The sequence below is a fragment of the Jaculus jaculus genome, chromosome 13 (genome assembly GCF_020740685.1).
Source record: "Jaculus jaculus isolate mJacJac1 chromosome 13, mJacJac1.mat.Y.cur, whole genome shotgun sequence".
NCBI lineage: Eukaryota > Metazoa > Chordata > Mammalia > Rodentia > Dipodidae > Jaculus > Jaculus jaculus.
The window spans coordinates 11969774-11990846 of NC_059114.1; the positions used below are offsets into that span (position 1 = coordinate 11969774).

General features: G+C 45.6%; 1 protein-coding gene across 1 annotated transcript in view; it reads left to right on the forward strand.

Annotated features, from left to right (window-relative positions):
* The window catches only part of Slc5a1 (solute carrier family 5 member 1), a 74913-nt gene that overhangs the window by 38146 nt on the left and 15694 nt on the right, over positions 1-21073 (forward strand). The window contains exons 6-11 of the mRNA XM_045132501.1: positions 6751-6856; positions 8269-8349; positions 10114-10334; positions 10562-10697; positions 14020-14127; positions 20529-20679. Of these exons, the coding sequence (XP_044988436.1) occupies positions 6751-6856; positions 8269-8349; positions 10114-10334; positions 10562-10697; positions 14020-14127; positions 20529-20679 (803 nt within the window). The remainder of the gene's footprint in view (positions 1-6750; positions 6857-8268; positions 8350-10113; positions 10335-10561; positions 10698-14019; positions 14128-20528; positions 20680-21073) is intronic.

Genomic DNA, 21073 nt, shown 5'->3' on the forward strand with positions numbered 1-21073 from the left:
AACACGGGTCCTTAGGTTTCACAGGCAAGTGCCTTAACTGCTAAGCCATCTCTCCAGCCCTGCCTTGTGAGGTTTCAAAAACATAGTTTTAGTTATTCATGTTATTCATTTATTAAGAGAGGGAGAGAGTGTGAAAGAAAGAAAAGAACAAAAAAAAAAAAAAAGAAGAAGAAAGAAAGAGAGAGAGAGAATGTGTATGCCAGGGTCACTGCAAACAAACTCCAGATGCATGGGCCACTTTGCACATCTGGCTTCACTTGGATTCTGGGCAATGAACCTAGATCAGATTTGTAAACAAGTGCCTTTCACTTCTGGGCCATTTATCCAGACCTAGCCTTGTGAGATGTATATCCAGACAGGGAACAACCAGGATCCTTCCAGAAGGACTTCAGGAGAATGTAGGATCCAGCCTGTGTGTGAGTGATGGGAGGGAGAAAGCAAAGACATTGCAGGGCAGCACCCAGGCTACCGGGCAGTAGCCGTGAGTGGACTGGGCCGTGGCTGCCATCTTGTGGTCATATACCCTTTTGCTCTCTGAACCCTAGAATTCTCATTCCAGGAACTCTTAGAATTTTTTTTTTTTTAATTGGCTTCTTTAAGCACTTGCCTTATCAATCTATAAGAAGCATTTTGCTGTGTAAGTTTTCCTGGCCTGGTGTATCTGATTCTAATATGCCTTATCCCTTGAGATAAAGCATCCGATTTTATGAATCACACGTGATAACTGAATGTCTTTGTTTGTGTTTCCCTGAGTGATCACCACAGATCGTGCCTGCAATAAATTTTTACAGCATTTTCAACTGCACAGTTTGGATCCTTGGGTAAAGATAAAAAGCTGTGGCTTTTGCCTAAGAGTTGGCTGCTTATTACCTTGGCTGTTCCCTGTTGCAAATGGAAATCTGAGTAATGAAGCTTCTCCCTCTTAAAACCTCATCGCCAGGCAGGATTTAGTGGGTGCTCAGGTGCATCTTGGTTAGGATTGGAATGGACAGGAAACGCACACATATAAAATCACAGCTTCTTGAAACCTTGGAGCCGAGGCCGGGCAACCTGCCGAGGGCTCAATCACCAGAAGAGGGAACTCAGCTGCTTACAGACATTCATCCATTGAATCTGTATTTTTATTGTTCCCCAAGAGTCCTATGGACATAATTTAGATGAAATTTTAAGGTGACTGGAGCAGTGCTTTTGAGTTAAATCCAACCTATTATTTGCTTGGCAATAAAGTTTTGTTGGGGGCTGGAGAGATAGCTTAGTGGTTAAGACGCGCTTGTCTGCAAAGCCTAAGGACCCAGGTTCGAGTCCCAGGACCCACGTATGCCAAGATGCACAAGGTGGCACATGTATCTGGAGTTCTTTTGCAGTAGCTGGAGGCCCTGGTGTGCCCATTCTCTCTATATCTGGCTCTTCCTCTCCTTCAATGGTAGAATTGTACAGAGAGCTAAAATGCTGTGGATTTCAAAGCCTAAAACATTTTGTATGCAACTTCTTTTTTTTTGTGGCTTTGTGTATTGAACCTTGGGCCTTATAGTACTGCCAGATAGATCACACTCCATCACTGAGCTGTAGGCCCAACCTTTCATAATTTTTTGTTTATTTTTATTTATTTATTTGAGAGTGACCGAGAGAGCGAGAAAGAGGCAGAGAGAGGAAGAGAGAATGGGCACACCAGGGCCTCCAGCCACTGTAAACGAACTCTAGATGCATGTGCCACCTTGTGCATCTGTCTTATGTGGGTACTGGGGAATAGAGCCTCGAACCAGAGTCCTTAGGCCTCACAGGCAAGCGCTTAACTGTTAAGTCATCTCTCTAGGCCATAAATTGTATTATATTATTATTATTATTTTGGTTTTTCAAGGTAGGATCACGCTGTAGGTCAGGCTGACCTGGAATTCACTATGGAGCCTCAGGGTGGCCTCAAACTCACAGCGATCCTCCTACTTCTGCCTCCCGAGTGCTGGGATTAAAGGCGTGCGCCACCATGCCCAGCTTCATAAATTTTATTTTTACCTTTTGATTTGAAGCAGAGTTTCACTGAGTTGCTAAGGCTGGCTGTGAATTATCTTCATAGGGCCTTAAACCTATGATCCTTCTGCTTTGGCCTCCCTTGTAATTGGGATTCTAGTCCCTTGCCACCTTCTTTAGAGAAGAGCTTTGTGAGTCGCTGTCTTCTTCGTTTACTTCAAGTTGGTTTTGTTTAGCGTGTAGTAGTTTCCTGTCTTTGCCTCCCCCTTCCCTCCCTTTCCTTCCTCTATTTTGTTTTTCCCTTCCTTTTTAATTTTTTGCCTTGATCTCTTTGCTTTCTCTCTTTTTCTTAGAGCTACCAGTCACTTAGGAAAGGAGCAATCTGGGATGACTGGTGATACTCATGACTTTATAGGATTATAGCATAGTTCTTTTAGAAATATTTTATTTACTTATTTGAGAGAGAGAAGCAGATATAGAGAAAATGACGTGCCAGGGCCTCCAGCCACCACAAGCAAACTTCAGACACATGCGCCACCTTGTGCATCTGGCTTACGTGGATCCTGGTGGATCAAACCTGATTCCTTAGGCCTCACAGGCAAATGCCTTAACCACTAAGACATCTCTCCAGCCCATGTAGTTCTTTTATATCAAGGTTGGGGTGTTTTACTTTTACTTTTTGAGGTAGGATCTCGCTCTAGCCCAGGCTGTCCTGGAATTAGTCTCAGGCTAGTCTTGAACACACTGCAATCCTCCTACCTCAGCCTCCTGAGTGCTGGGATTAGAGGCGTGTACCATCATGCTTGACCAGTCTTCAGTTTTTTATAAATGAAGAAAGTTAACAAAATATTTCAAATGTACAGAATCACAAAAAAATGATATGGCAGCCACTTTTAATATCCATAACTCAGATTTTATAGATTCAAGCATTTTAAAAAAGAAATAAAGCATAATTTACTGCTATCTGCTCACGAATTCTAGTTCTCTTCTTCCTAAGAAGTAGAAGCTATCTAGGTATACATTCTTCTAGTTTTGTTTTGTTTTGGTTTTTTTTTTTTTTTTTTTGGTTTTTTGAGGTAGGGTCTCACTCTGGTCCAGGCTGACCTGGAATTAACTCTGTAGTCTCAGGGTGGCCTTGAACTCACGGCGATCCTCCTACCTCTGCCTCCCAAGTGCTGGGATTAAAGGTGTGTGCCACCACGCCCGGCCTCTAGTTTTGTTTTTTGAGACAAGGTCTTTCTCTGTCTAGTTCAGGAGACCTGAAACCCATTATTTAGCCCAGGCTAGATTTGAACTCATGGTGTTTCCTCTTACCTTAGCCTCCCTGGAGCTGGGATTATAGGCATGAGCCACCACACTTGGTTCCAGCCTATAGTTTTTATATTTTCCACTATATATGTTTATATACATCGAGCTTAATGTATCACTAAGAATAGATTGTGTCTTAAAATTTTGGCACCACCCTTGAAATTGTAAGGAACCTGCAGAAATTGCATTTAAAAGAAATCTTGGGGTGGGGAAGACACCTGCGGTCCTGTAACTTTACTTCAAACATCTTCGTAATTCGGTCTGGCTCATCTTGTATGCATTTTTCGTGACTATGGCCTTGAGTCAGAGCACTTGCCTAGTGTTGCAGTCAGGTTCGCATTGTTGGAAGAAATCGCCTAACTAAGAGCAGCTTGTGGGGAAAAAGGGGTTCCTTACAGACTCAAGTGGAAGCTCCATGATGGCAGGGGAAAACGATGAGCAGAGGGTGGACATCTCCTCCTCACCAATATCAGGTGGGCAACAGCGACAGGAGAGGGTGCCAAATACTCTGTAACACCCATAAGCCCGCCCCCAACGATACACCGCCTCCAGGAGGCGTTAATCCCCAAACCTCCATCAGCTGGGAACCTAGCATTCAGAACACCTAAGTATTAGGAGATGGAGGATGTAATTGTTGATTCCTACTGTTTTAGTAAGACGGTTAAAAGTAGGTGGCGGGCTGGAGAGATGGCTTAGTGGTTAAGCACTTGCCTGTGAAGCCTAAGGACTCCGGTTCGAGGCTCGATTCCCCAGGACCCATGTTAGCCAGATGCACAAGGGAGCTCACGTATCTGGAGTTCATTTGCAGTGGCTGGAAGCCCTGGCGTGCCCATTCTCTCTCCCTCTGCCTCTTTCTCTGTCTGTTGCTCTCAACTAAATAAATATAAATAAACAAAAAAAAGTTAAAAGTAGCTGGCAGCCAAAACCTCACGACAGCTACCATCTCGGGGCAGAGTGACAACCTCGTGATGCATAATGTTTTACTTTTCAATGAACAATTTCCAGTAGCTTGATGTGCTGCAAAGTCTCTGGGGTTCAATCCTGCTCCTCCAGCTGGGTTGTCCGCAGTCTGAGCAAAAGTCCATTTCAGGCCAGCAGCTCTCCTTGGTGGATGTCTCATAGTCCTGGCATCTCCAAAAAAAATAAAAAAAATAAAAAAAAAATTCTTGAGTCTCCATGGCAACCCATGGTTTCATGCAATGGCCTTACAGAACTTCACACAGGGGACTTCAACAACCTTGCCTCACATCACCCAATGGCCATTAAAAAACTGTATTGCAGGGCTGGAGAGATGGCTTAGCAGTTAAGCGCTTGCCTGTGAAACCTAAGGACCCCGGTTCGAGGCTCGGTTCCCCAGGTCCCACATTAGCCAGATGCACAAGGGGTGCACGCGACTGGAGTTCGTTTGCAATGGCTGGAAACCGTGGCGCGCCCATTCTCTCTCTATCTCTTTCTCTGTCTCTCTCAAATAAATAAAAATGAACAAAAAAATTAAAAAAATCTGTATTGCAAATTCAATAACCCTTTCCCTCACTGTATTATACTCCCACAGTACCAAATGGGCTAACAAGTTTGTTAATCCAGGGAAGAAGAAAGCCGATTTTAAGAAGCAGGAAAGTTCCTTCAGCATTCTTTCTTTAGCTTGCCTTGTTTCATAAGAGTCGGCACTCTTCCTATTGTCCCAATGCAGAATGGCTGGCCCAGTTCTCAGTGGTGATAATCTCTCAAATGATTGCAGCTGAACCAGGCTGTAGCCCTTAGCCTGAAACTTTCATTTCCTTTGGTGCTGTATCCTTCTGCTCTCATTAGGTCATCTCTCCTCAACTTGACCCTGTTCAGGTTCTCAGGACATGGCCGGAGCAGCCAGCCTCTCACACAAACTGTCCTTACCACAGTTCTGACAAAGGTCTCTTCCCCTGATAGTTCTTCCTGCGTTTAAGTCTTTCAACTCTCACCAGAATGGTCCATCAAGCTATGCTTCTAGCACTTAGTGCAAAGTTTCAAATCTACCCATTTTCCTCCCACAAATCAGTTTCCAAAGGAACAAAGGCCACATTGTCAGGTTTTGAACATCAATGACCCCCCCTCAAATTCTTGGTACCAATTTTCTGTTATAGTTATCATATTGTTGGGATAAAACCTCGGACCAAAACAAGCTGATGAGAGGAAACATTTTGTTTTGGCTTACAGTCTCAAGGGAAGCTTTATAACAGCAGGGAAAAGTGTGGTATGATCAGAGGCTGGACAACACCTTGGCCACAGCAAGTGGGAAGTAACAAGAAGAGAGTGAGCCAGATTGACAAGGGGGAGCTGGCTATATAACACCCCCAAACTGCCTTCTCAGGAATATAACCTCCTCCAGCAAGGCTGTACCTCCCAAACTGCCACCAGCTGAGGACCAAACAGCCAGAACACAAGAGCTTATGGGGACATCTGACTTAAATCACTGCAAAAGGCATCTGAAAACCTTTGGCAAACTGTAAAGTTTATTGGAAATAAAGGGACACATCTCTTGTGAAGAGGGTGAGCTCAGCCAGAGGCTCCTATATTAACCTGGCTTTGGCATCCTAGCAGGAATGCTGAGGTTTTTGGGTTCCAAGGGCAGAATTTGTATCTGAAATTAGGAATGACTCATGAGGAAAAGAATGTGTCTTTTTTTTTTTTTTGAAGCTCTACTGTTGAGCCAGAAGTTTTTTTTTTTTTTAATCTGTACATGGTCTAAGTAGAATATCATAAAACAAGATTTCTATTATCCCAACACTTGCAAGAAGGTTGTGGCTATTTATTTGCAAGGAGAAAGAGACAGAGAAGGAGAGAGGGAGACAGAGAAAAATGGAGAAAATGAGGTGCACCAGGGCCTCTTGCCACTGCAAACGAATTCAAAGTGCACGCATCACTTTGTGCACCTGGCTTTACCTGGGCACTAGGGAATTGAATCCCAGCCAGCAGGCTTTGCACATAAAGACTTTTAGCCACTGAGCATCCTCCCCAGCCCAGATTTCTTTATTTTGGATCATGGCATCTCTTTTCTTTTTAATTGTGAAAGAATATTTTATGGACTTTTTATGTTAGCATACAAAATAATGGGTTTTATTATGATATGCATGTGTGTGTTTTAAAAATATGACACTAGCCGGGCGTGGTGGCGCATGCCTTTAATCCCAGTGCTGGGGAGGCAGAGGTAGGAGGATCGCCGTGAGTTCGAGGCCACCCTGAGAATTCAGAGTAAATTCCAGGTCCGCCTGGGCTAGAGTGAGACCCTACCTTGAAAAACCAAAACAAACAAAAGACACTAGTTTACATAAGGCCATTTTCACGCAAGTACATAAGTGTATTTTGAGCATATCCTTTTTTCTCCTGGAATTCCAAGTACCATCACAAATAAACCTTGCTCGGAAGTCCAGGACTAGAGCTTGGATCATGTGGCCAGCTGGCCTCTCCCACTCCTAACACTGCCTCTCTCTCCTTTCCTTCTAGGCTGACATCTTCTCGGGGGCTATATTCATAAATCTGGCCTTGGGCCTGGACATTTACTTGGCCATCTTTATCCTTTTGGCAATCACTGCCCTCTACACAATCACAGGTGAGTCCATTCGAGGGGACCCGCAGCTCAAGCCAAGCTCAGGGCTAGCGAGGCCCCTGTGGGGGATACGAGAATGTAGGGGTCACGGTGAGGCAGAGAGGCAGTCAGGGCTCGTTGTTTGGTTTCCCCCACAACCCTATTAATGTTCAGTGAGAACTCCGGCGCGGCTGGAATAGTGAGGCCAGCGTCTTACAGGAGCCCGGGCAGAGTTTGGGCTGAGGGTTGTAAAGGTGACGTGGCTAAACTGGGACAATCAGGGAAGTGCCACGTGCAGGAATGAGAGCAGAAGGTGGCAGCAGGAATAGACATGGCATGGGCCGAGGCCAGGTGAGGCAGCAGATGCCCAAGGCTGCAAGGAGGTGGCCACTGGAAAGTCGTGGGGGTGGGTCACAAGGCTCAGTAGTTTAAGTAGGTACAGTGGCCTTGAAGCTGGGTAGAGGCCTTGGATTTGGCATGATGGGCACTGGGAGCCAACTGAGGAGAGACGGGGGAGTGGCAGAGAGGTTTTCCAGGAAGACGTGAGGTATGGCAGAAAAGCCAGGGCATGGGTGAGAATTGGTGAGTCCATGCAGACGTGCCAGGGCATGGGCGAGAATTGGTGGGTCCATTCAGACGTGCCAGGGCATGGGCGAGCATTGGTGGGTCCATTCAGACGTGCCAGGGCATGGGCGAGAATTGGTGGGTCCATTCAGACGTGCCAGGGCATGGGGCAGAATCGGTGGGTCTATGCAGACGTGCTGCTCTGCTTAGCTTTAGGGGACGGGCTCAACAACGGAACGTGCTGCCCTGGGCCCCATATGCTTGTGGACAAGAAGTTACAGAGACGAGCTTGGGGTGTCGTTTAGAGGCAGAGCACGTGCTTAACATGCACAAGGCCTACCTTCCTTCCAAGCACTACACAGAAAAAAAAAGTTATTCAATAGTGTGAGGAAGAAGAGCAGACAAAGAAGTGTTCCTCTGAAACAGGCCACAGGCAATGTCCCCGCATCATTACCACCCATTCTTAGCTCATTCCTTTTCTCCTTTGGGAGTTATTTCTTTTTGCCCTAGAGGAGTTAACTCTTTGAGTCATCTCCAGCTTAAAAGGTTCACATCAAGCTCTTCTCACTCAACTGTAGAGAAACGTTTCCTCTCTCTCTCTCTCTCTCTCTCTTTCTTCTCCCCCCAGCCTTAAAAGCATTTTTTTTTTTTTTTTTTGATGAGAAGTGGAGGTTGGAAACCTGTGGGATAGGAGAACGTTGTACAGAACGAGGGAGGACAGGAAGGAACAGCAGGTGGATGACAAGCGTCAGCGGGTGGGGGTGGCTCCTTCCCAGAAGGCACACCGTGGGAGGAAGGGCGTATCTGGTGGGGACAGGCAGACTGGTCACCCATTACATGTGGTCAGACATGTTGTTTTCTTGCCCACTTAGGGGGCCTGGCAGCTGTGATTTACACAGACACCTTGCAAACAGCAATCATGCTCGTGGGGTCTATAATCCTGACTGGCTTTGGTAAGTGGGTTTAAGGCAGACTGTGGAGTGAGGGCGGGGGAGGTATTATGTATATAGGCCTCCAGGAAGAGCAAAGCAAGGCTGGCTTCAATGTCTGTATCCTCGGCCCTCTTAAGGTCAGGGGTCCTGCCCAGGTTGGCCATCATTGTGGCTATGCAGGAAGCTGCCTCACCCCGGAGGACTCTGGTTAGGGCTGGCCAGGGAACACTTGGATTCTCTGCTCTTATCCATCTCTGTAGCTTGGGCCAGTGGCCCTCAGGGTAGAATATGATTCAATATCCATCAAGTGAAATATAGTCAAATACCATATTTTCAACCTGAGTCCTAATCTGCATTGCTCTGTTGACTGTTGTTAATGGTAGGCAATTATTTCCTTGCATGCCCTTGTTTGACAGATTTAAAAATTGGCCACTCCACGTTGACATCTCCTACACTTTCTTAAAATTTTACTTGTCTATAAAAATCATAAAGACATGATTGGAATCCCTACATCTGGGGATGCTTGTTATCAGATGACATAAAATGCATTTTGGGGCTGGAGTGACAGCTTAGCGGTTAAGGCTCATGCCTGCGAAGCCTAAGGACCCTGGTTCGATTCTCCAGGTCCCATGTAAGCTAGATGCACATGGTGGCACATGCATCTGGAGTTCATTTGCAGTGGCTAGAGACCCTGGTACACCCATTCGCACTCTCTATCTCTCTCTGTCTCAAATAAAAAAAAATAATAAATCAGAAAAAAATTAAAAAATTATTTTGTTTTTATTTGTTTATTTGTTTTTTTGAGGTAGGGTCTCACTCTAGCCCAGGCTGACCTGGAATTCACTATGTTGTCTGTGGCTGGCCTTGAACTCATAGTAATCCTCCTACCTCTGCTTTCTGAGTGCTGTGATTAAAGGTGTGCACCACCACACCTGGCTTGTTTATAGGTGCACAAAATCCTCTCTGGGTGTCCTGTAACTTTATCCACTCTCTAAAATTTAGTTTTCTGATAATTTTCACTTGGTTGTAGGCTCTCAGGGAGAGGGGTCACAAGGCAGGAGCTAGAATGACTTATTGAGGGCACAGCATGGAGAGCTGTCAGGGTTCCAGGTCCCTCACTCTTCCCTTTGCAGTGCTGGGCCCAGGGCTGGTGGTGGGTGCACGCTGGGTTATCATGTATTGAAAGGTTACCGGGTCTCTAAGCCTGCGCTTGAAGTATAAGTGCCATGACTGACCAAAAAGCTTGGAGGAAAAGTTTTTGTATGTGGTTCCAAACTAAGGTCTTTTTTTTCTTTCTTTTTTATGTGTGTGTGAGAGAGAGAGTGAGAGAGAGAGTGCATTGGTATGCCAGGGCCTTAGCCACTGCAAATAAACTTTTGTGCCACCTTGTGTATCTGGCTTACGTAGGTTCTGGGGAATCGAACCTGGGTCCTTAGGCTTTGCAGGCAAGCACCTTCACCCCTAAGCCATCTCTCCAGCACCCAAGGTCTTTTCTTTACATAAATGAACTACGTTCCCTTGTGTAAAACGTGGTGTGGGCAGAACACTTTCCACCACTTATCACTTGGGAACTCCATAGTATTTCCCAAGGGGGTTGGGCAGGGTTAATGGCCTCGTTCTGTCAATGAGAAATCCGAGGCCTAGAATGGGAAGGCCATTGGCCCGAGATGACCCACCAAGGCGTTTTCTCGATGGCGGGTCTTCTCTCTCTCTGTTTCTGAAGCCCCCTTAGAGGAAAGAGTTGACAATTCTGTGATGCTCTTTCTTTGAACCCTTACGTTGCAGCTTTCCATGAAGTGGGAGGGTACGAGGCCTTCATGGACAAGTATATGAAAGCCTTGCCAACCATGGTCTCCAACGGCAACATCACCATCAAGGAAGAATGCTACAGTCCCAGGGCCGACTCCTTCCACATCTTCCGAGACCCTCTGAAGGGCGACATCCCGTGGCCTGGGCTCATCTTTGGGCTGTCCATCCTCGCCCTGTGGTACTGGTGCACAGATCAGGTACTCACGCTGGACAGAGCCATGTGGACGGGCGGGGGAGGGGCACGGCTGGCACCGCCACCTGCCCGTGGCTGGCTGGGGTTGAGAGAGGTAGGGGAAGGCTCACGTGGTCTGTGGCTTGCTGAAGGGCTAGAGCAGAGAGCCATCCTAGGGAAGCTGGGGTATCAGGAGAACGTGTCGGGGTCCCCCGGGGTGGCAGCCTCCACTCACCGTGCTGTCCCCGGCAGGTGATTGTGCAGCGCTGCCTCTCGGCTAAGAATATGTCTCACGTGAAGGCTGGCTGCATCCTGTGCGGCTACATGAAGCTGCTGCCCATGTTCCTCATGGTGATGCCGGGCATGATCAGCCGCATTCTGTACACAGGTAATTCCGTTAGCCGGACTCACTGCGCTGCCTCTAAGGCATCTCTGAGGTCTGCCATCTCTGTCACGATGCACCGTTCTGTGCATCTGGCTTATGTGAGGACTGGGGGGAATCAAACCTGGGCCAGCATGCTGTGTAAGCAAGTGTCTTCAGCCACTGAGCCATCTTCCCAGCCCTGCCCTGGCTTCTTACACTGACAGCTGTTTTCTCCTCCTATATGCCTCAACGATTCCTTCTTCAGGTTCATGTTTTCTTAATATGTAGTTCTTTCTGCATCCCAACCCCCAGGATTGTAGTAGTGTCTGTAATGTCCTGTATAATTTTCTTTCTTCCTTTTTTTTTTTTTACTTTTTGGTTTTTCAAGGTAGGGTTTCACTGTAGCTCAGGCTGATTTGAAATTCACTCTGTCGTCTCAGGTTGGCCCTGAACTCACAGCAATCCTCCTATCTCTGCCTCCCGAGTGCTGGGATTAAAGGTGTGCACCACCACGCCCGGCTCTCCTGTATAATTTTCATGCCAACAGAACGCAGCCAGTCTTTGGTTGCCTCGTGCTGCGGGCTCAGTCTCATGTGCCATTTCCTTGAAGCTGCCTTGTGGTTTGCTGCATAGCATCGTAGATTCTTTCTTGGTCTTTCTGTGGCCTCTCATCATTGCTCCTAGCAGGTTTTATTATCTTTGCTATTGTTTGCTTAGTTAGCCGATTCAGAACTGGCTCTCAGGGTGCAAAATAGTGACAAGAGGGGAGCATTACAGAGCGGCAGCGTGGTCGGCACTCCAGGAGGAAGCCAAGATGGTCGGCAGGTGCCCGTCATGCTGTCATCGGCTGTGACCACCCCCTTAGTGACCTCCTCACCTTCCCTTGCTGACTTGCCTGTCACGAACACAGTCACCATCCCAGCATTCACGGCGTGTACATCCGCGGGCAAAAGCAGCTGCGGACTGTGAATGTTAAAAAGCACATCTGCACTGAAAGATCGTAGACGTTTTTGTTTGTCACTTCTAAACAACATAGTGTGATGACTAGTTTCATGGCGTTTATGTCACATTAGGTGTTCTGTGTAACCCGGAGGCGGTTTAGCGCCTACAGGAAGTTGCGCATACATTACGTGCCAATACTAAGTTATTTGACTTCAGGGACCTGAGCACCAGCTTACTTTGGTGTCCACTGGGCTGAGGGGTATCCTGGAGCCAATCACATATGATCAGCATGGGGAGATTGTTTAGCCAGCTGAATGGCTCATATGATGGTGTGTTACACACGTTTGCTTATGTAACGGTACTATAATGAATCAGTGCTATGTGAGACATACCTGTTCTAAGTACATAACAACTGTTTGTTGATATGAATTCTATACAAGTCTCTAGAATTTTCCCCAAGACTCCAGGCTTTGTTTCCTTCCCCTTGCAGGCTGTTTCCTTTTTATCTCTCTCACCAAGTTCCCACATTCTGGGAGTAGTTCCCACCATTGGGGGATTACCTCATTTTTCTAGGCATTTGACTCTATACCTTTAACACTGCTTAAAACAAACCTCTGTTTTAGTCGGGCCCCTTTTGAGATATGATGGGGCAGCTCTCTCCTTAGGATCTGCATCTATCTGAAAAAGAGAAGCAGATTCTCCAACGGAGAGTAAGTTAGCACCTGGAAAATTGAGATAACACTTACTTTTTTGATAGAGAGTTTAATAGGTGTAGGCCCTCTTGTACCTCATGATTGATGGTAGCTTGATATTGGAGAGTGGGCTTATGTTTGGATATGGTTCTGACTTGTTTCCCAACTCCAGCTATGGGTCCCATGCCACTGAGGGGATCAGTTAGCCAAATCAAGAGCAGTTGGTTCCACACTATAGCTGTGTGCCACTATTGCACTTGTGTGGGCATCACACCAGGTTATTTGTTGCTAAGTAGGTTAGACCATGAGTTTCTGGGTCCCGAGTGAAACTAAGGAAAATTGGCGAAACAAGCAAGGGTGCTGTTTTCCTGATGAACTGGATACCAGCACAAAGGGGAAGGAGACCAACACAGAGAAAAATCAACTCCTACCAAATCAGAGAGCCAGAGCCCCAGAGGCCCCCAACACCTCATCACTGAAGCAGACCAAAAATAAACCCAACATGGCTCAGGGAAATTTTGCAGAAGAGGGGGCAGAAAGAATGTCAGAGTCACATGTAGGGTCATGATATGCAGAGACATTTATCATACCAATAACTGTGGGCTAACTCCACAATGCACGACCCATTTAAATCAACAAGGAGGGGCCATTGGGAGGGGGTAGGTCATGGATGAGCCTAAACAATGGTACTAAACTGCCTATATTTGCTGAAAAGAAATCTAATAAATTAAACTTAAAAAAAAAAAACAAACCTCTGGACTGGAGAGATGGCTCAGCAGTAAAGGCTTTTACCGCTAAAGCCTAACGGCCTGAGTTCAATTCCCCAGCACCCATGTAAAGTAGATACACAAACTGGCGCATGCATCTGCAGTTCATTTGCAGAGGCTAGAGGCCCTGGAGCTCCCATCCTATCCCCTCTCTCTCTTTGGAAATCAATATGTAAATAAAATACTTAAACTAAGCCTTTAAATAAATTAAGAACCACAAATTACCATGATTCTCAGGAGAAAACACTTTTTTTTTTTTTTTTGAGACAGGGTCTCATTCCATATCCGAGGCTGGCCTCGAATCATGGTAATCCTCCTACCTCAGTCTGTTGAGTGCTGGGATTAAAGGCATGAGCCACCACACCTGTATAGAAAACAAGGTAATAGTCATTGTCACGCTGTTAGGATAGGGGATCCTGCCTCTCCTTTCTCCCCCTCATTATTTCTTGGTTTCCTTTCCTTCTAGCCTATGAACCATCTCCCCTCCCTAGTCAGAGCTTGGAATGTATCAGGGCCAGCAGGACAAGAACACACCATGGAAGGGCTTAACTGGAAGCTGTAATCTTTGTGACACCATTTTAGGACATTGGGCAGGAATGTCTTATTTGAAACCTACTATGAATAAACTTAATATTGGGTCTGGAAAGACGGCTTAGTGGTTAAGGTGCTTGCCTGTGAAGTCTAGGAACTCACGTTCGAATCTCCAGGTCCCACGTAAATCAGATGCACAGTGATGCAATCATCCAATGTTGCACATTTCCATGAGGAGGCACACGTGTCTGGGGTTTGTTTGCAGTGGCCAAAGGTTTTTGCACACCCATTCTTTTTCTCTCTCTCTCTAAAAAAAAAAAAAAAAAAAAAAAAAAAAAAAAAAAAAAAAAAGATTAATACTGGAATGCTTTCCTCAACGAATGCTTGATGATACAACTCTTCATCTCTCTCCAGACAAAATCGCCTGTGTCCTTCCCTCAGAATGTAAGAAATACTGCGGCACCTCCGTTGGCTGTACCAACATTGCCTACCCAACGCTAGTGGTGGAGCTCATGCCTAATGGTGAGTCTTTCTTGGCAGGTTGATTTGGTTCAGGCTCTGTCAAAACCTGTGGGTGCATTCTGGGGCAAAGCCACTTTTGAGCCTGGGTAGAAAAGTCGGTAAGAAAAGCTCACTTCAAGCCAGGCGTGGTGGCGCACACCTTTAATCCCAGCACTTGGGAGGCAGAGGTAGGAGGATCGCCGTGAGTTTGAGGCCACCCTGAGACTACATAGTGAATTCCAGGTCAGCCTGGGCAAGAGTGAAACCCTACCTTGAAAAACCAAAAAAAAAACAAGGGTTGATTTCAGTGTTTTCAGGTTTAGTACGTGTCTTCATGACACATGGCTTTATTGGATTCTTTGAGTCCTGGGACTTGTCCGACAGGTTAAATTTCTAGAGAGAAATATGACTTTCCCCTCCCTGCATTCTAGAGGACCTCTCAAAGCCCTTCAACAGAGAGGGTCTGAACCACCTGGGCGACGGTAGACACAGTATAGCGAGTCCTAAAACCTTAAAAGCTCCGGCGTTCCCACTACCAGTTTATATCCAAAGCAAGTGAGAGCAAGGGTAATAAGCCACTCACAGAAACTCCATTACATCATCTCACTTAAAGATGCAGAACTTAAAACCAGTTAACCTCATAGAATCAGAGAACAGAGCGATGCTTGCCAGGAATTGGGATAAGGGGTGTGTGTGCATTGGGATGATCTTGGCAACTGGATACAAAATTTCTGTTAAACAGGAAGAAAAATGTCCAGAGATCTGTTGTGCAACATGGTGACTATAGTCAATAAAATATATTATATGTACATGAAAATTGCTGACCAGGTAGGTGTTTTTTCAAGGTAGGGTCTCACTCTAGCTCAGGCTGACCTGGAACTCACTATGTAGTGTCCGATTGGACTCAGACTCACAGTGATCCTCCTACCTCTGCCTCTCCAGTGCTGGGATGAAAGGCGTGCGCCACCACGCCCGGCTCCATGTATGTTTTTTTAAGTGTCTCACCACAAATAGTGATAAATACCCAGAGGCCAGATGTGGTGATTTAGGTCTGCAGCACCAGCCCTGGGAGAGATGAGGCAGGTAGATGGTGAATTGGAGACTGGCTTGGGTTACATAGCAAGATCTGACCACAAAAACAATAATCACAAAAGACAAATATGGGAGGCAGTTGATATGTTAATTAGCTTGCATTAGGCATTCTACAACGTATGCATGTTTCTAAGCAGGATGGTGCACATGACGAATACATGTGACTTACTTGTAAGTTAAAATGAATCAGATTAAAGCACTCCAATAGGTATTAATATGAAGACTTGAAATAAGCACTGTACGTTCAGAGGTAGGGTCTCACACTAGCCCAGACTGACCTGGAATTCGCTATGGAGTCTCAGAGTGGCCTTGAACTCATGGCGATCCTCCTACCTCTGCCTCCCAAGTGCTGCAATTCAAAGGAGGTACTTTGTATGTGTGTGTGTGCGTGTGCGTGTGCGTGTTTAAGGTAGGGTCTTGCTGTAGCCCAGGCTGACTTGGAATTCACTGTGTAGTCTCAGGGTGGCCTTGAACTCACAGTGTCCCCTACCTCTGCCTCTGGAGTGCTAGATTAAAGGCGTGCGCCACCACGCCTAGATCATGGCTTTACTTTTTTTTTTAATCACAGACTTCATGAATGACCTTGAACAAACCATTAGTATTCAAATTACATAAGAGTAAGAGCAATAATTAACTCCTCCACTGAGCTGAGCTGCTTATTAATTAAAGTTGAAATAGGCAGGAGTCCTGACGGCTTTCTAGCGTTCCGGCTTGGGTTCCGCTGGTCTCTGCAGAGGCGTTGCTGTTTCTTGTTTAGACTGGCTCACCACCCCGCACCATGGGTGAGGACCACAGTGCGTCCTGCTGTAGTGGAACTGTGTCCAGCATGAGGCTGTGGTGCGCAGAACAACGTGCTTACATGTGCTGTCTCCGCTTCTTCTCCTTTGGCTGTAATTCCATAAATTCCATAAATACTGAATTCCCCAGTTATCTCCCTGAGATAGATTATATAGATAGTTTCCATTCCTCATTTTACTTTACTCCCTAGCATTTAGCATGCTCAATCATTTGTGTTTCTTGAGTCTTTCTCTCGCGCTGAGTTCATAATATCATCCTCATTTATTTTATTTTAACATATTTATTTATTTGGGGGAAGAGAGAGAACAACCAGGAACATGGGCACCCGAGGGTCTCTTGCCACTACATACTGCAGGCGAACGCACTACCTTGTGCATCTGGTTATACATGGATCCTGGGGAGTCAGACCTGGGCCATATGGCATTGCAAGCAAGCACTTTAACACTGCCACGTCTCCCAGCCCCATCCTCTCTTACTTGTGTTTTCTCTCCACCATCCTCTCTTTTTAAACAAATATTTTATTTTTATTTACTAATTTTACAGAGAAAGAGAGAGAGAGGGAGAGAAAGAGAATGGGCACACCAGGGCCTCCAGCCATTGCAATTGAACTCCAGATGCGTGCATCCCCTTGTGCATCTGGCTAACGCGGGTCCTGGGGAATTGAACTTGGGTCTGCTAAGCCATCCCTCCAGCCCCCTCTGCTTCTTCTTTTTATTTTTTTGTGTTCCATTTGCAGACAGCCTCTTCTCCTCAGCCAGTGTGCTCCCACTAATCCACATCACATTCTGTCTATCTTGTTTCCTAAGTTGCTCATAACCATCTTCTTTTCTCTGTTTTTACTTCTTTTATTTCAGTTTGCTATACTTTTATTTCTTGCCTGGACCACTATAAAATTATGATCAACAAATACATTGAGTGAATAAGTGAATGAAAGTTTATCCCTCTTTTTGTTTGTTTATTTGTTTTGAAGCAGAGTGTCACTCTAGCCCAGAATGGCCTAGAACTCATGGTAATCCTTCTACCTCAGCCTCCTAAGTGCTGGGATTAAAGGTGTGTTGCACTACACCTAGCCAGGAATGATGCTTTTATAAGAGTGGGAAAAAGAGCAGCTCTATCCCTCCTTTAGCAATTAGCTAATTAACTTATCCCAAGCACATGTTGGAGGTTAGGACTGAAGACGCAACCTGCCAACTCCTTGAAATGGGCTTGCATTCTATCAATTGAAAAATGAGAAAAGGAGCCAGGCCTGGTGGCACACGCCTTTAATCTCAGCACTTGGGAGGCAGAGGTAGGAGAATTGCCGTGAGTTCGAGGCCACCCTGAGACTATACAGTGAATTCCAGGTCAGCCTGAGCTAGAGTGAGACCCTACCTCAAAAAAACAAAATAAAAAAAAAAGAGAGAAAACTGGAGTAGATGATTATTATGATTGTTACAACTGCTTCTGCAGCTCCAGTGGTATGCAAATCTACATCATACAAGCTCAGGAGGAGACATTTCAAACACCCCCCACTACATGACAAGGTCACTGGCATAGGTGGCCTTTATTGTTCATCTTGCAAGGCTGCAGATAAGACCATCAAATTATTTGCACATGGAAAATCTAAAGCAATGACATAATCAAACTGTCACCACAGTCAGTTTCAGCAAATTCTTATCACCTCATAAAGAAATCCTGTAGCTGTGACAGAAATGAACGGTCATGGGCTGGAGAGATAACTTAGCCATTAAGGCACTTGCCGACAAAGCCAAAGGACCCAGGTTCAGTTCCCCAGTACCCACATGAAGAGCTATGGCGCATGCATCTGAAGTTCATTTGCAGTGGCTAGAGGCCCTGGTATGTCCATTCTCTCTCTGTGTCTGCCTCTTTCTCTCACTCAAATAAGTGCATATATATAAATGAACGGTCAGTGTGTTGGAGCAAGTTCTGGCATTTTATTTCTTTTTATTTGTTAGTTGCTAATCAATTCATCAGCTGATAGATAGTAAATTATTCCTACGTTTTGGTTACTATAAATAGTGATGCTGTAAGCCCTCTTGTACATGTTTCTGTGAGGACTTATGTTTTCATTTCTCTTGGGCGGTCACCCAGGATTGGAATTGGTGGATCATGTGACAATTCTATGTTCAATTCTTTGAAGAACTGCCAAACAATTTTCCATTTCTGCCTGCAACCTGAGAGGGGTTCCACACTCTTCACTTACGCTTCATATCATCTGTCTTTTCTGTAAGCTACTTGTTCCAGATGGTTGTGAAGTAGTAATCACTGCGGCTTTGGCTTAAATTTCCTTATGTCAAGCATTTTCTCATGCCATGACTGAAAACATATATCTTTGGAGAAATGCTATTCAGATTCTTTTCTTTTATCTTATTTTTTTTGGTTTTTCAAGGTAGGGTCTCACTCTAGCCCAGGCTGACCTGTAATTCACTATGGAGTCTCAGGGTGGCCTCAAACTCATGGTGATCATCCTACCTCTGCCTCCCGAGTGCTGGGATTAAAGGCGTGTGCCACCACGCCCAGCCAGATTCTTTGCCATTTAAAAAAAAATCTTATTATTGGGCTAGAGAGATGGCTTAGCAGTTAAGGAATTTACCTGCAAAGCCAAAGGACTCAGGTTCTATTCCCCAGGACCCACATGAGCCAGATGCCCAAGGTGGCACATGCATCTGGAGTTCATTTACAATGGCTAAAGACCCTCTATCTGCCTCTCTCTCTCTCTCTCAAATAAACAACTAAACAACATTTGAAACATCTTATTACTGCATTGTAGTGGTGGTTCTTTAATGATCTGTATGTTACACCTTTATCAGATATATGATTTGCATATTTCCTCCCTCATTCTATAGCTGCCTTTTACTCTGTTGAGAACCTCACATTTTCTTTTTTAAAAAATATTTATTTGTTGTTATTTACTTGAGAGATTGAGAGAGAGAGGAGAGAGAGAGAAGCAGAGAGGGAGAAAGAGACACACAGAGAGAATGGGCATGCCAGGGCCTCCAGCCATGTAAATGAGCACCAGATGCATGTGCCACCCTATGCATCTGGCTTACATGGGTCCTGGGGAATTGAACCTAGGTCCTTTGGCTTTGCAGGCAAGGGTCTTAACCACTAGGCAATCTCCCCAGCCTGAGAACCTCACATTTCCAATCTTAGTTTAAACATCTTTCTGCTGTAAAATGAATATTTTTGGTGAAAGACCTTATAAAAGTCCCCTTAATTAAAACCACTTACCACCACCACCATCACCATTATAACCATCAGTATCACCACCATCATCAACATTACCATTTAATTAAAAAAAATTTAGCTAGGGGCTGGAGAGATGGCTTAGCTCTTAAGGGCTCTTGCCTACGAAGCCTAAGGACCCATGTTCTACTCTCCAGATCCCACGTAAGCCAGATGCACAAAGTGATGTAAGCATGCAAGGCCACACATATGCACAAGATGGTACATGCATCTGGAGTTCAATTGCAGTGGCTGGAGGCCCTGGGGTGCCAATTCTCTCTCCCTCTCCCTTCTTCTCTCTATCTCATAAAAATATTTATCTAGGGGTTGGAGAAATGGCTTAGCGGGTGCTTTCTTGCAAAGCCAAAGAATCTAGGTTCCATTTCTTAGGTCCCATGTAAGCCAGAGGCACAAGGTGGCACATGCGTCTGGAGTTTGTTTGCAGTGGCTGAAGGCCCTGTGGAGTGCCCATTATCTTTCTGTCTCAAGTAAATAAAAAAATTCAAAAAAATATGTAGCCAGGGCTGGAGAGATGGCTGAGGATTTGGTGTACTTCCTACGCAAGCATGCAGGGTTGAGGAGCCCTGAGACTGAGTTCAAATCTCCGTGTGGTATGATCACACAGGCCTGTAACCCCCATTCTGCAGGGGATCAGAGACCTGAGGATCAATGGAGCCCCAAAAGTTCTGGAAAAAAATAACAACAACAACAAAAATTCTGGCACAAAACAAGACCAGAACAGCAACGTAGTGGACACCCTCCTCTTTGGCCATCACAAGCAAGCACACGGGGTACCACAGGCCACAAACATGTGCATATGCCACCCCCCACATTACACACACGTAATCAAGCAAAAACAAGTTACCCTAATATACTTTATTTTCTAGATCTCTGATGCTTGTGGGCTTATATTTTTTTAAAAAATAATTTTAATTTTAATTTATTTATTTGAGAGAGAGAGAAAGAAAGAGGCAGAAGGAATGGGCACGCCAGGGCCTCCAGCCACTGCAAATGAACTCCAGACGCATGTGCCACCTTGTGCCTCTGGCTTACGTGGGTCCTGGGGAACTGAACCTGGGTTGTTTGGCTTTGCAGGCAAGCGCCGTAAGTGCTAAGCCATCCCTCCAGCCATGCAGACTTATGACTTGAAACTACAGTCCATTTCTGGAAACGCTTCTTCTTTCTGGAGAGAGAAACTGGAGAACATAGCCTGGCTTCCAAAGACAGACGAACCTTAAGTGTTCCACACACAAGCACAGAAGAGCTGCGGGGCTGGATGTGCCTCTCAGAACCGTCCTCTCTTTCAGGGCTGCGAGGCCTGATGCTGTCGGTCATGATGGCCTCCCTCATGAGCTCCCTGACCTCCATCTTCAACAGCGCCAGCACGCTCTTCACCATGGACATCTACACCAAGATCCGGAAGAAGGCCTCTGAGAAAGAGCTCATGATAGCGGGAAGGTGAGTGCAGGTGCCCTCTGCCGTGTGCCATGGAAGCTTGAAAGACCAGAGGTGTGCCACCTGCGGTAGCCCTCCAGATAGGCAAGAGTGGCAGGTGCCTCCTGTAATTGCAGTAATCTCTGTGGCTTGTTATGTTTGGCCTTTAGTGGTTTTTAACTTCTCTCTCTGTCTACTTAACCATCTATCTACTTACCCTACCTATCATGTATTTACCTCCCTACCAGTCTGTCATCTATCTATCTATCTATCTATCTATCTATCTATCTATCTATCTTTCTATCTATCTATCATCTACCTACCTACCTATCTATTGTCTATCTCTCTATCTCTCACTCTATCTATCTATCTTGGTACTGGATATTTATAACTTCAAGTCACATTCCACTTCTGGAAA